The 13337-nt window shown below is 43.7% G+C and overlaps 3 protein-coding genes across 4 annotated transcripts; 1 reads left to right on the top strand and 2 right to left on the bottom strand.

Annotated features, from left to right (window-relative positions):
- Window positions 1-1267: 1267 nt before the first annotated feature.
- Window positions 1268-4737, bottom strand: LOC146276358 (ras-related protein Rab-19-like). Its single transcript, XM_084701084.1, has 3 exons — window positions 4536-4737; window positions 2997-3180; window positions 1268-2567 (listed from the first exon to the last, which is right to left on the bottom strand). The coding sequence occupies exons 1-3, from the start codon at window positions 4728-4730 to the stop codon at window positions 2284-2286; spliced, it is 663 nt and encodes a 220-aa protein (XP_084557210.1). The 5' UTR covers window positions 4731-4737; the 3' UTR covers window positions 1268-2283.
- Window positions 4738-6449: 1712 nt separating this feature from the next.
- On the bottom strand, window positions 6450-8033 carry stmp1 (short transmembrane mitochondrial protein 1). Its single transcript, XM_084701082.1, has 3 exons — window positions 7870-8033; window positions 7334-7387; window positions 6450-7162 (listed from the first exon to the last, which is right to left on the bottom strand). The coding sequence occupies exons 1-3, from the start codon at window positions 7882-7884 to the stop codon at window positions 7091-7093; spliced, it is 141 nt and encodes a 46-aa protein (XP_084557208.1). The 5' UTR covers window positions 7885-8033; the 3' UTR covers window positions 6450-7090.
- A 793-nt stretch (window positions 8034-8826) lies between these two features.
- LOC146276356 (aldo-keto reductase family 1 member B1-like) lies at window positions 8827-13306 on the top strand. 2 transcript variants are annotated; one of them, XM_084701079.1, is made up of 10 exons: window positions 8831-9003; window positions 9766-9933; window positions 10329-10445; window positions 10663-10740; window positions 10878-11000; window positions 11171-11277; window positions 12079-12160; window positions 12473-12556; window positions 12849-12931; window positions 13016-13306. In XM_084701079.1, the coding sequence occupies exons 1-10, from the start codon at window positions 8938-8940 to the stop codon at window positions 13056-13058; spliced, it is 951 nt and encodes a 316-aa protein (XP_084557205.1). In that variant the 5' UTR covers window positions 8831-8937; the 3' UTR covers window positions 13059-13306. The 2 variants fall into 2 exon arrangements, with proteins under 2 accessions (XP_084557206.1, XP_084557205.1); XM_084701080.1 differs by lacking the exon at window positions 12473-12556 and having other exon boundaries at window positions 8827-9003.
- The last annotated feature ends 31 nt before the right edge of the window (window positions 13307-13337 follow it).

Genomic DNA, 13337 nt, shown 5'->3' with positions numbered 1-13337 from the left:
TGATTCATGGTAAAAAATACAACACACATAGCTTTCATGGAGGATGCTTAATCTCCAGCCAGCATCTGGTAGATATTGTCACTCTACAACACCAGTCTAATGTAGCTTATATATAGAAGAGAGGACTAAAACTGAAAATAAATTAATAATACATTATTTAGTAAAAAATCTACAAGTAGGGCCAGTCTTAGTCGTCAAGTCCATAGACTGTAGGTTTTCTCTGGACCAAACATTACTGTAGCTTAGGAACCTTTGTGCCATCATGTCAGTTATAAAGTTTAAAACACACTAAAGATGTAATGAAGCACTGATTCAGTTGTACTTTCCAGTGTAGAAACGCGCCAATAAGAGAGTGGATTGATGAAAGCTGTATAACAGAATGACAGAAAGAATTGATAATCACCAATAATAGCTCTTGTAAAGATTACTGTTTGTTTTTCACAGCCCAGTTCCTTCACTAGCCCAGACTGCAGGCTCTCAAGCATTTGAAAATCTCTGTTACCCAAGCAAATCTATAAATAATTGTACGAGCCGGTGTTTGTTGCCAAAGATGGTTATTCGTTGGAAGGAGCATATTTTCATTTGAAAACAGGACGAATGCCAGGCTTCAGCCCTCAGACTTCAGCAGGGTACGCAAGGCTGAGACCCTTCACAGCTTGTGCCAGAAATAACCGCAGCGGTTGGCTTTAGTGTGGGACTGGATGGAGCATGGTGGGGTTAAAGGCCTAACCCTTGATTTGTTACCAGGATTCTCATCGCCTTTTAGTTCTGGTTTAGCTTTTCTACGAGGAAGTGTATTCAAACACACACGCAGGCTGAAAGCACACAAGCACACAAACCACACACTAACAAGAAAGCAAGAGCTGGGGTTTGACAGACAACAGTCTAGTAAATCTTCTCCTTCTAAGAAAGGGAATAACTATGGTTAACTCTCTTCTGAAGAAGAGATTTCTTTGCAGTAACAGCAAAATAAGGCCAGTTGAGGAACACATTTACTACCAGATTAGATAGATAGATTTACAGATGAATGGACGTTTAATCGGATGATAGATACATAAAGTGCCTTGTGATGATCCCAGAGAAAATACAGCCAATTCTCTCCAGCCGCTCTAAGGATCACACTGCCAACTCCCAGAGTGCACTGGGGGAAGAATGAGAATAATCTTGATCAGGATTATGACTTTGTCAGTCTTCGCCTTCGGTATATGTCTGGAGGTGAGGCAGGATTGCTAACTGTAGGAGTTGAAGAACAACGATGAATTCGGGATGACACAATATGCACTAAACGTTTATTTATCAGGGACACTGGAACTCCGCCTCTAAGATCACATGACTGAACACAGCCTATCACAGACATTTATCATCTGAGACACGTCACTGATCCAGCTACCTCCACACTAAGGAGATTTACAGTTGAAACCATTTTCTGCTTTGTCTCGAAGCAGCTTCAGAAAATAATTACTGATGTTTTATCTCTGTGAGAAGAATTTAAACACTGTTATATCTGTGAAGTTGCCTTCACACACACAATTGTTATGGAGAAAAGACCTGATAATGGTCTGCAGTGTCAATATTTGGATGGACTTTCATGCCACCAACTGCAGAGGAACATCTGTCAAGTGTCCATCCCATCGCTCAGCCTCTCCTCACAAAAAAATAAAAATGAAACTCAAGTTTAGTCCAGGTGCCGGATTGTTAATTGTTCAGGGAAAGATTATTTCAACAAACCATGAAGAAATCCAGCAGGTCATCACGTTTCAACAGGCTCCTTTGTTCTTTGGATAAACATGACTTAGCACAATTTCCTGTATATCTTTCACCTGAAATACAATCCTACTGGCTCAGTCATTTCAATTCCACATCCTGTATAAAGTAAAGCTTCATTGTTTGTTGTGAGTTCATATAAACGCAGAAGGCTATCCCTCAGCTAAAACTCACCTTGGCAGAGAAGGGGGTGAAACGGTTGGGATTTTTATTCAGTTAAAAATAGTTTTTAAATAGACACATAGGGAAGATAGTCAAGTTCTCACTATGGCCAGATAGGGAAGTTCTCTCCAGACAGATAGAGAAGTTTTTCCTTCCTCTTGAAGTGAATGAATAAATACACACTGCTCTCTAGTGGCCATTGTAGGTGGTTGAACATTGTCTTTTTGTATGTGGTCCTTTCCAGCTCATCTCACACACACACACCAAGTGTTCCCTACTCCTGTTCAGGTCGGGATTCTATCCTTCCGTTCGTGCTTCCTTCCTTCCTTCCTTGTTCACTTCCTGTCTTCCTCCCTGTCAGCAGTCACACTGTTTCTTCTCTGTGGAACCGAAGGTGGCAGGCCCGTTGACGGGTCGGGAATTGGATCGGAGCAGGATGCGTGTGGAGTCTTGCTCTCCCTGCTGGACGGACAGGCCGTTGCGTGCGAGCAGCTCTCGGGCCATCATCAGGAAGGCCTCCTCCACGTACTGCGCCTCCTTGGCCGACGTCTCCAGAGCAGCCAAGATGCCTCGCTCCTCCGCCAGGGAGCAGGACTCCTCAAACCGGACCTCCCGCTGCTCCTCCATGTCACACTTGTTACCTGGGGAGGGAGGGAGGGAGGGAGGGAGGGAGGGAGGGAGGGAGGCAGGCAGGCAGGGAGGGAGGCAGGCAGGCAGGCAGGCAGGGAGGGAGGGAGGGAGGGAGGGAGGGAGGGAGGGAGGGAGGGAGGGAGGGAGGGAAGGAGGGAGGGAGGGAGGGAGGGAGGGAGGGAGGGAGGGAGGGAGGGAGGGAGGGAGGGAGGGAAGGAGGGAGGGAGGGAGGGAGGGAGGGAGGGAGGGAGGGAGGGAGGGAGGGAGGGAGGGAGGGAGGGAGGGAGGGAGGGAGGGAGGGAGGGAGGGCATGTTAGTTACTAGGTATAGAAGCCCTAATAAGATCACCTGGATCTAAAGCGCTACCAAAACTCTTAAATCCCAACAGTGTTCTGCTGTTTTCGTCAGAGCGTCCGTGTTGCCGTGGGAACGTCTCTCACCTATGAGGACAAGCAGCACGTTGGCCGCTCCGTACAGCTCCACCTCCCTGATCCAGTGAGGCACCGAGTCAAACGTCTCGCGGCGCGTGATGTCATAGGCGATCATGGCCCCGTGTGCGCTTCGGTAGTAGCTCTGGGTGATGGTGCGAAAACGCTCCTGCCCTGCCGTGTCCCACACCTGCATCTGCAACACACACACACGCACGCACACGCCTTTCAGTCTCTCTGCTGATTGGCCCCTCTGAGATACCCGAGTTCGCTCCTCTCCTTCACATGGTAACAGATGTCATGGCAACCTGGCCCCAGCTGACACCGCCAGCTCACCCACATGACCTACCTCTACCATCCCCTCTCCTTCTTGTCTTTACCTTCCTCTCTCTCTATCCTCCTCTCTTCTACCTCTCCTGTCTCTACCCCCCACCCCCCTCCATATCACCTGGGTATTATATCCTTGACTTCCTCAAAGATTCAACATTTAAACAAAGTTGATTCTCTTCAGTTATTCTTTATATATTATATTATTATTATATGTATCTATATATTATTGTAGTTATTATTTATACATTAGTCAGAAAACCGTCCACTAACACCACAGACATGCTAGTTCTCTGGTGACATAGCTGGCTCAGCCGTTGTCTAGGCGATGGAGCACAGTGAGGTGAAGGGGAAAAGAATCTGAGAATATTTATGACAAACACAGGCACACCTGCTACAAGGAGCTGTGGTATATCTCCACAGGTCTGTTTGTTACTGACACGGTCGATGGATGCATGGAGACATGCTAGAAACCTAAACGCACCACCAACCTGCCTGAAGTGAGGGCTTTGTCATGTAAAGTTATCCGAATAGCAGATCACTTTACTTTGTAACTCCAACAACAAGAAATACATCTACAGTCAAACATTCAGACTGCCAGTGTTTACACTGACAAGCCCGTGTAGAACTGCGTGTGTGTCTGTGTGTGTTTGTACTTGTGTGGTTGTAAAAACGCCTCAGACAGTGACTTACATAGACGTAACAGGCTGACTGAGCCTGTTCAACCCCGAAGATAATATTTACCTATCAAAGGTTGATGATGACATCATTGTTAAGTCTGAATGAAAGGATGCATTTCTCACATTCCTGCTTAATGCCATTCCTCTGCCTCTCAGTCCTCTCTGCCTACAAGCCTGTTCCATGTACTTGTAACCATCATAGGGTATTATACAATAAAACTATCTTTGCTTGTCCCAACCCAGGTCACTACAGCACTAACAGATCAGCAGGTGTGCTGGGGTCACTGGTGACTGAGAAGAGGAGAGAGGAAGTAGGAAGCCGTGACAGTTTGAGGCAGGAGAACCAGCAGGACTGGTCTGGTCATGTGGGCCGCTGGTTCAACTTGTTAAGAGTTTAGTGAACAACGAAAGAGATCTCAACAGCTGCTGCATCACACAGGCTGGCCATCTAGCACCTCACAAACAACAAGACAACCATAACACCGTTTGAGATAAACAACAGAGTACACAGCCGTACAACACTTATCTAAGGAGACATTCTGACCTTGACCCTCTTTCCCTCGATGTCCAGTGTTCGCACGGTAAAGTCCACGCCGATAGTGTTCTGCTGCTTGGCAGAGAATGACCCAGACTTGAAACTCTGGACCACACAAGTCTTCCCCACGTTGGAGTCGCCTATCAAGATGATCTTGAACAGGAAGTCGAAGGAGTCATCCTGCTCAGTTGCTGCAGGCTGCATGGTGAGAAGTAAGTGAAGAGGAAGTGGGGAGGACGGCTGTTGTCACCTGACTGAGGAACCAATGAAGGTGGGGCTTCTGGTTCTGGCCACCAGGTGGATACCTGGCTGGGTATTTACAGGTGTGGGACCAATAGACTGCCCAAAATGTCTTTTACTACCAGACGTCCAGTGATAGCGAAGAGAAAGGGGAAGAAGAAGATAGCAAAAGCAGTTGAACCATCAGGTTCTCAGCTCCAGTGATGAATACGAAGCACGGTCCACCAGGGGTCCTTCCTGCCTCGCAGAATCAGAATCTCAGCTTGCAGCCAGACTTCCAAGCACAGCTCCAGTTCCCGGGGTCAGAGGTGAAGAGTAACTCAACACTGTCCACGGCTCAGGTTTCAGGAGGGTGCTAACACAAATCTAACACCTTTACGACATAAACGTGCTCGGTCCAGAGACTTTAAGACCTAGTCTGTGAGCCAAACCTCTCTGAAAGCTGTTCAGTCTTTCAGTCTAAACTCTCCTCCAGCTCCTACTTTCCAGGGGACAGAGCAGGCTCAGTTCTCCCCAGAACAGCTCTCCCTTTCACACTGCTCTCCCTTTCACACTGCTCTCTCCAAAGGTGTTCCCTCTCTCCGTCTCCCGCGACGACAGACAGCCCAGGACCATCCAATAATACTCCAGCTTGTCAGCAGTGCAGAGCGAGAGGTTCCGATCCCTCCTGTTTCCCCTTTTATAAGATGTGTCAACGGACCTGCTAACGCTCACTCTCTTTGTGAGTGAACACCACCATCTGACTAAACCTCTTCTTCCATCCACCTGTCGTCATCACACCCTCATCAAAGCTCTTTTCACTCTTGCTCTTGCTCTCTCTCTCGCTCCACCCACACTGAACCTGTTCAACAACACCGGCAGAGACAATTGAATCCCGCCCTACCTGCTCTGGCAGTTGAGACCCCCACCCCCTTGCCAAAACCTGCATTGTGGGATTATGGGACCTTGAGTCCTTCAGAGAAGCACATTTTATGGTATAACATCATACATGCATCCTCTGTCACACTGTCTGCAATCCATTTAGGAATTTGGAACTTTGCTGCAGTGAACATTCTGTTTCAATGTGTCCAAATAGGGCCATTATTTTTACTGCATATGTACAAGTAGGCTTACATTAAAGTCAAGAAGACCCCATAGATGCTAGTTAGCTAGCTTGTCTAATCATAAATATATACACTAAGCAAAGTACCTGGAAACTATTTACAATAATCTAGCCGTGTAAGTAGTATTGTAAATAAAGTACCATTCACAAGTTTGGACACATTTTACCATTCATACAGTATATAATCCTAAATATATGCTAATACTAATAGCTAGGTGGCACATGATATGGCTTAGGAAGGGAAAGAGAAAGATATAGAATAAGGGTAAAAGGAATGGATTAAGAAAAATCTAAAGCATCCTAGCTGCTGCAGAGAAAGATGTTGATTATCAGTGAGGGAGAGGAGGGAGGGGGAGCGACAGGAAAAGACAGGAAGGTTGACCGCAGAGGTGGAGAGACTGAGTGAAAGTTTGGGGTGAATGGAGAGGGAGACAAGCATCAGGCCTGGGATTGTAGTAACAAAGAACTTACTGTATGTGGTCATGTCAATATGGATGTTTACTGCCCCCTTGTGGTTAAGCACAATAAACTGGGTGGTTTTTAACAAGTTAGACTGAAAAGAGTTACGCTCAACAAATTAATTGTTTTAGAAACAATCTGATCCTCAGACCTTTATTTAACTTTAATCACACAGAGCAAACCTGAGCACCGTTATTGGCACAATGTTATTAACTGCACAAAACCCATTGAAAAGCGCTCTGCTCCAAAAAGAAATGCAAAATAGATTTCCAAGAGTAAAAAACCTTTCCTGTAACAACTCCCATGCATGAGTATAACTCCCTATCTAATTCGGATATAATATGACTTCTGACTTCTTCTGATTCTGATTTATCGATAACCTCCATTTCTCCACCCTCATTTCCGACTATAGAGAATGTATTGTTTACATGTTTTAAACCCTGTAAGTGCAACTCTCTCCAAAAAAACTCAACCCTGCTATTTCAAAGAACAATGCATACTAAAAAAGGATAATACTTCCGCTGCAGACACTGTAAACGATATATTATCAAATGTTTACAGTTTACAGTCTCTCACCAATTTACACACAATTCTCCTCCATTATTTTAGATATATAAAAATAAGTATCCACTCTAATGTGCGTTGTCGTTCTGTCAGCCTCTTCTATTTTCCAGTCTTCAGCACCAGCAGTCTTCTGATTCTGATGGGGGTCCCTCTTGTTCTGAGGGGGCTCCCTCTTGTTCTGAGGGGGCTCCCTCTTCTCTCACTCAGGTGGTTTCTTTTTAGCCTCCACATCTTTCTTGAAGGCCTCTATCTTCTTGGAAATGTTGGGCACCTTAAGAGAAGGGTGTGTTGTAAGAAGAGATGCCCTGGACTTTTGAAGACTAGAATATCCGTTTTACCATGAATGAATATAGATTGATATAGATATGCAGTCTATGAATATTGATGTAAAGTGAAAATGAAGGCCACAAGCAGTATTATAACGGATTGTATGATTCCTTACCTCATAGTTTTGGGCGAGGTACATCCCAACAACGTTTCCCAGGGTAAGTCCAACCTGAAAGAGAAACGTGGTGAGATACAGTTCTAACTGCTTACCATAGGAAATGTTCGAGCCCTAACTCCAATCCTAACATTTGCTGAACAGTATAACAAGCCAACACCGGTAACTTTCAGGAAAGAGTTAGACTGCAGTATTACAAGACAACCACGCGAGGGCATTGTCAGATCCTATTACTTTGCAACAGAGGAAAGAACTGTAATTGACAACCAGACAATACATTACAATACGTGTCGATGTTTGTCTAACTACTTTTTGTTTTCCGTAAAAAAAAACAGGGCACTTGTTTCGGGAGAGTTTGAACAATACTCAAGTCTGTCCAAGTGTGAGATTAAAAGCCTGTGTAATACACACAGACATCCAGTAGTTATGCTTTGAAGCTAACAGTAGCTATACTGACGATTTTAGCTACTTATCGTTCTCACCACAAACACAGTGACAGGTATCTAAATTGTAAATAAATGACTGATATAACTCACCAGGAATTGTAGCATTGTCGTTTGCAAAACGGTATGATGTATTGAACGGATTCTATAGTAGTTTGGTCACGTTGTCTGGTTTGTATATGATGGTCTTTGCTGGTAGCTAGCAGCAAAGTCATCAACAAGCAAACTGGCGCTTGCGCAGTAGAAGGTTACTCCCAAAATACGGTGGTTGAGCAGGGACAAAACTAAAACCGAGGGACAGTCGTTAAACACCGTTTTTGATCCAAATACCCGTCATTACGAAAGATATATTTGTATTGTGTGATGTGGGAATTGCTTTTTCTCTTACAACAGTTTTTTCATTGCTTGATTGTTGAATGACAACTAGGCTTTTGAACGTATTTAGAGTCACATTGTCAAACCAAATGGCCACTCACATTCTTAGATAATGCGACTGGAATGTTCTGATTCTTGAAAATTCCTCATGGGTCCATGCAATCAGTCATATACATTTTGTTACCTTTTGTTCATTTAAATATAGACTTATGACTAATGAAATGCGATGTGCTGGATTCTGTTTTCGGTTAATTCACCTTTTTTGTGTATGTTCGTCTCCCATACTTAACACATATTATAGTTACTCATTTGGTGACAATTTAAAAGCTGACTCATTCACCCTAGAGCCACATATGGACTATCGCTGGTCCCGATATTTGGACTGTGGGGCGGAAGCAGACCTGACCAATCAAACTCAGAAGCAGTGATGGGCGGAGCGGGTTGGTGGCTTCTGGGTCTTGAGACCCGAATGTTTTCTCAAAAGCCTCGAATATTTTAGGTTTAAATGCGGGTTGCACTTTTCAGTTAATATAACAATACGGTCCACAACAGTCCAACGTAATGGTTATATGACATACAACTCAAAAAAATAATTTTGCACTCAAATCAACTCATACCTTGACTAGGTCCTAGGTTCGGGTTCAAAGTGTCGACTGTTTACAACGTCTGGCTCCGCCCCTTAGACCCTCGCTACTTTACTGCTCAACCCCTCTTTTTCACTCCATCTACCACTTTTCATTTTTCCAAAAGAGTAACTGATCGTTAGTGCAACAGGTAACTACCATCATGACGCATTATATCACACTCAACACTGGAGCCAAGATGCCCATCGTCGGTTTGGGAACGTGGAGGGTAAGAACTGTCTTCGTTTTGATGCCTGTCGCTTACATAAGATCAACAGTTTTTCTATTTAACTTTTTCAATGTGCTATTTTATTGTACATCTGTTGTACCACTGACATCTTGTCACAACACCGTACGTACACAATTACATTTTAAGTGTTATTGAAAAGGGAACAAATATCCAATATAACAGATCATATATATGATCTTAAATCAGCAAAATTGCGGATGTTTAGCTAAGAATAAAATAAATCAAAACCCATATTATCATCCATAAATGTATTCATACAGTTGTGCATTATGTATAAAATCATTGTTAGAGGTGCTAATAGTCTTACATAATTATGACTATATATGAATGTGTGTGCACTTACAGGACTTGATCAATTCTATAAACAGAAATTAGTTTTAATTAATTTTAATTTAATTATTTTTTTCAACCAAATACAAACTTCTTTTATCAAATGTATGGTTAAAGAATGTAAAACATACTGTCACAAAATACATTTGGAGTAAACTGCAGTACAGTAAAGTTCAGCCAAATACATGTAAAATATGCAAGTGGTGGTTGTAGATTTGCGTCATTCACCAGCCTAGAAAAACAATGCTTATCCGTTGAGTGGCTGGTAAAATGTGAAACATTACTCTAGCCGTTTGGTTGGTGGACAAAACCAAAACAGCACCTTGATTCAGAGCCCATTGCGCTGGGTAGTCTTTGACTGGATTTTCCAATCTTGTCTAATCTATAGTTCGTTTCCTTGTGAATCTGCAGGCTGCCACTGGACAGGTAGCAGAGGCGGTGAAAGCTGCCATCTCTGCAGGGTACAGGCACATCGACGGGGCCTTCGTCTACCAGAACGAGGACGAGGTGGGAGAAGGAATCCACGCCATGATTGACCAGGGGATTGTGAAAAGAGAGGAGCTATTCATCGTCAGTAAGGTGTGTGACAGGAGTGTTAAGTAGAGTTTGTCATAGCGTCCGTAACCAACAGAGGGTCATAAGACCGGGGGTCAAGCTTTCTGTCAGTGTTCCGACAGTCCTTGAAAACAGGCAGAATGTGTCTTTATACTGGATGTTTAGGGCTGTTATGAGACAATTATGGGGATAACAGATTAATTAGTTACAGTTGGATTTTTCTAATCCCTGAATCAACTCTGTTCTTGCTTTCATGGCTCCTGGGCTTGCTGTGTGGAGATCGCCAGAACGATCAAAAAAAAAAAGCTGCTTTCAGAATACTAGGCCATACACATCGACGATGAATCCCTTTCACAGATTAATGCCCACCTTATTATCTCTCAGTGGAACCGTTGGGTGTCTTGTTTTCCACTCTCCAGCTGTGGTGCACCTTCCATGAGAAGTCTCTGGTTAAGGGAGCCTGTCAGAAAACTCTCAGTGATCTCAGACTGGACAACATGGATCTGTACCTGATGCACTTCCCAATGGGCTTCCAGGTAGAGTCGGGGGGGGGGGGGGGGGGGTTCTCTCCAGGATTTGTTAGTCCCAGCTCCCTTTATCCTAGTGTGTATGGCGTACCCATGCTTACTTTCTTGATGTTCAGTTCATTTATGATTTACACATCTATATATATATATATATGTACAACATGCAAAAGATGACAATCACAAGTAGTAATTTACTGCTAAGCAACTGATCTGTTTGATACTACAGCCTGGTGACAATATCTTCCCCGTCGACAAAGAGGAAAAAGTAATCCCAGATCAAAGTAATTTCCTGGACACTTGGGAGGTAATAAATCAGATCTTGAGCCACTTCACACATTAGGCCTAGTCTAAATGACAGTCTGGTTGGGGGAATATTTCCCTCAAGAGATGTGTTAGTAATGTTTTGTAGTATTTGCCATGAACTGCTGACCTTCTGACCAGGCCATGGAGGAGCTGGTGGATGCAGGTCTGGTCAAGGCCATTGGCATCTCAAACTTTAACAAGGATCAGATTGAAGCCCTCCTGAACAAGCCAGGCCTCAAGTACAAACCTGTCACCAACCAGGTATTGGGAAATTGTGTTTTTCCAGCTCTTGTACAAAACACCAAGTACATTCTTTTTTAAACCTTGATAAAGCAAATCTATACATTGTAATATTGCATATTATAATTATAATGTGTTTCTGTGCGTGATGACATTCATTCTGTACATGATGACACGTTATGTGTGTTTAGATTGAGTGCCACCCCTACCTAACCCAGGAGAAGCTGATCAGCTACTGTCACTCTAAGGGCATCTCTGTGACGGCCTACAGTCCTCTGGGCTCCCCAGACAGACCCTGGTCAGATCACACTGCCCTGCTCACCAACACCCACAGCACACATCCACACAGCTGTCACACACTAGCCTCCTCACTGCCCTGCTCACCAACACCCACTGCACACATCCACACAGCTGTTACACACTAGCCTCCTCACTGCCCTGCTCACCAACACCCACAGCACACATCCACACAGCTGTTACACACTGCACAGAGACACATTTTTATACGATGTGATTTACTTCTACTGTTCTGATTCTGCTGTAAAGGCCCCGTCACACCATAACGTTCTGGTCAACGTTCTCTGAACGTTTTAATTGTTCAATTTTGAGCGTTCTAGGGCGAGTGACTACATTTACATTTATGCATTTAGCAGACACTTTTATCCAAAGCAACTTCCAAGAGAGAGCTTTACAAAAGAGCATAGGGCACTGATCATAACAACGAGGTAGTCCCAAACATTACCAGCAGCCAAAACATGAAGCATACATTGTGAAAAACTAAACAAGTGCCAAGGGAAGACCCATGAGAGCATGCAGTTATACAAGTTACAAATTAAAACAACATGAACCCCAAAATGTGCAAGACTGTACCTGTAGAAGAACGATCAACAGTAGAATGTTTCACAGTTTTTTTTGGAACAGCGTTCTCCGCCGATCACCGCCGATTACCAGCGTCCACACAACGCTCTTTTGGCGCTATACCAGCGACCATGGACGATTACCAACGTTTCCTCTAACGTCATAAAACGTTGACCAGAACTTTAAGGTGTGATGGGGCCTTAACGAACATTGTTCCAAAATCGTATTTTATTTCAAACAGGGCTAAACCAGACGAGCCTAGTCTTCTTGAGGACCCAAAGATCAAGGCCATCGCTGGGAAGCACAACAAGAGCACAGCTCAGGTACGAGACACAAGCTGACATGACATTAGGGACAGTTAGTAAGAGCAACGATGAGTAACAATTATGTGTGGCCGATTCAGTAAATTAACTTTAGTTTTGCCTTTGAGTATTGCTTTCAAACGTTGATCTTAAAAGAAAAGTTAAACAACATGGCTCACATGGTTTGTGTTACATGGTCTTCGAGGTTGAGACGGAGATGAAACATGAGCAAGGTTCACGTGAAGGGGTGCTTGACTGTGAAGCGCGTCACATTTAGTCACATGACCATCACATTTAGTCACATGACTCACCGTGCCCTTTGTTTCTTTCAAGGTTTTAATCCGGTTCCACATACAGAGGAATGTCATAGTTATTCCTAAATCTTCTAATCCCGACCGGATTAAGCAGAATTTCCAGGTACCAATGTCTCAGCTAGTGAACCGAAGGAGATATGGGAATGGAAGGGTCTGTGTGGGCAGACTATGTGTCTGACCCTTTAGATCATCTACGAGCACTCAATTTGCAGAGTAGTAGTAATTACTTTTTACTTAAGTAAATGTCAGAGCCCATACTTCTTTACTTTAAATTGAGTGAAAAAGTGCAGTCAGTACTTCAACTGTGTGAAGGATGTGTGTACGTTTGCCATCTCTGTCTGTTTGTCATTGTTTTAATCTCTTTAGTTTTTACTTCTATATTGATCTTTTCCCAGGTGTTTGACTTTGAACTGAGCGAGGAAGACATGAAGACCATCCTAAGCTTCAACAAGAACTGGAGAGGATTTGCCATGGAGTGGTAAGAGAGCAGAGGACATAAAGGGAGAGATAAGGAGAGCAAATAAAACATCTGTTTACTGAAACCATCTCCTGTTCACTGCAGGGGTTCCAAACACAAAGACTACCCTTTGAATGCAGAATACTGAGAGCTCCGAGTGTGCGTGTGTGTCTGGAGTGAAAGGAAACACTACAGATAAGAAGCCAACCATCCACTTAACCCTGCCTTTCCCCGCTTGTACTTCATCAGGTTATTCTGTGCCGATCTAACTATTGTGAATGTTTAATAATTGTTTCGCTTAGAAATAAATTCACCACGTCATGTTGCATGCCTTTAGTGCATATATGTGTTTTGTACGATTATTTTCTTCTCAATAAAAATGTCTGTGGTACCTTGTTTTCTTGGTAGTATAAATTTTGCTTTGTCA

The sequence above is a fragment of the Hypomesus nipponensis genome, chromosome 7, assembly GCF_054491055.1.
Source record: "Hypomesus nipponensis isolate SF chromosome 7, ASM5449105v1, whole genome shotgun sequence".
In the NCBI taxonomy this organism is placed as follows: Eukaryota; Metazoa; Chordata; class Actinopteri; order Osmeriformes; family Osmeridae; genus Hypomesus; species Hypomesus nipponensis.
The sequence above is the reverse complement of the archived record's forward strand: the minus strand, read 5'-3'. Positions and strand labels throughout refer to the sequence as shown.

Coding starts and splice junctions, on each gene's coding strand:
- LOC146276358 (XM_084701084.1), bottom strand. CDS start 4,730: ATGCAGCCTGCAGCAACTGAGCAGGATGACTCCTTCGACTTCCTGTTC. Junction 3,181..4,535: donor TCGAGGGAAAGAGGGTCAAG/GTCAGAATGTCT, acceptor TGTGTGTTGCAG/ATGCAGGTGTGGGACACGGC. Junction 2,568..2,996: donor CGTGCTGCTTGTCCTCATAG/GTGAGAGACGTT, acceptor CTCCCTCCCCAG/GTAACAAGTGTGACATGGAG.
- stmp1 (XM_084701082.1), bottom strand. Junction 7,163..7,333: donor ACCTCGCCCAAAACTATGAG/GTAAGGAATCAT, acceptor CCTTCTCTTAAG/GTGCCCAACATTTCCAAGAA.
- LOC146276356 (XM_084701079.1), top strand. CDS start 8,938: ATGACGCATTATATCACACTCAACACTGGAGCCAAGATGCCCATCGTC. Junction 10,446..10,662: donor ACTTCCCAATGGGCTTCCAG/GTAGAGTCGGGG, acceptor TTGATACTACAG/CCTGGTGACAATATCTTCCC. Junction 11,278..12,078: donor GGCTCCCCAGACAGACCCTG/GTCAGATCACAC, acceptor TATTTCAAACAG/GGCTAAACCAGACGAGCCTA.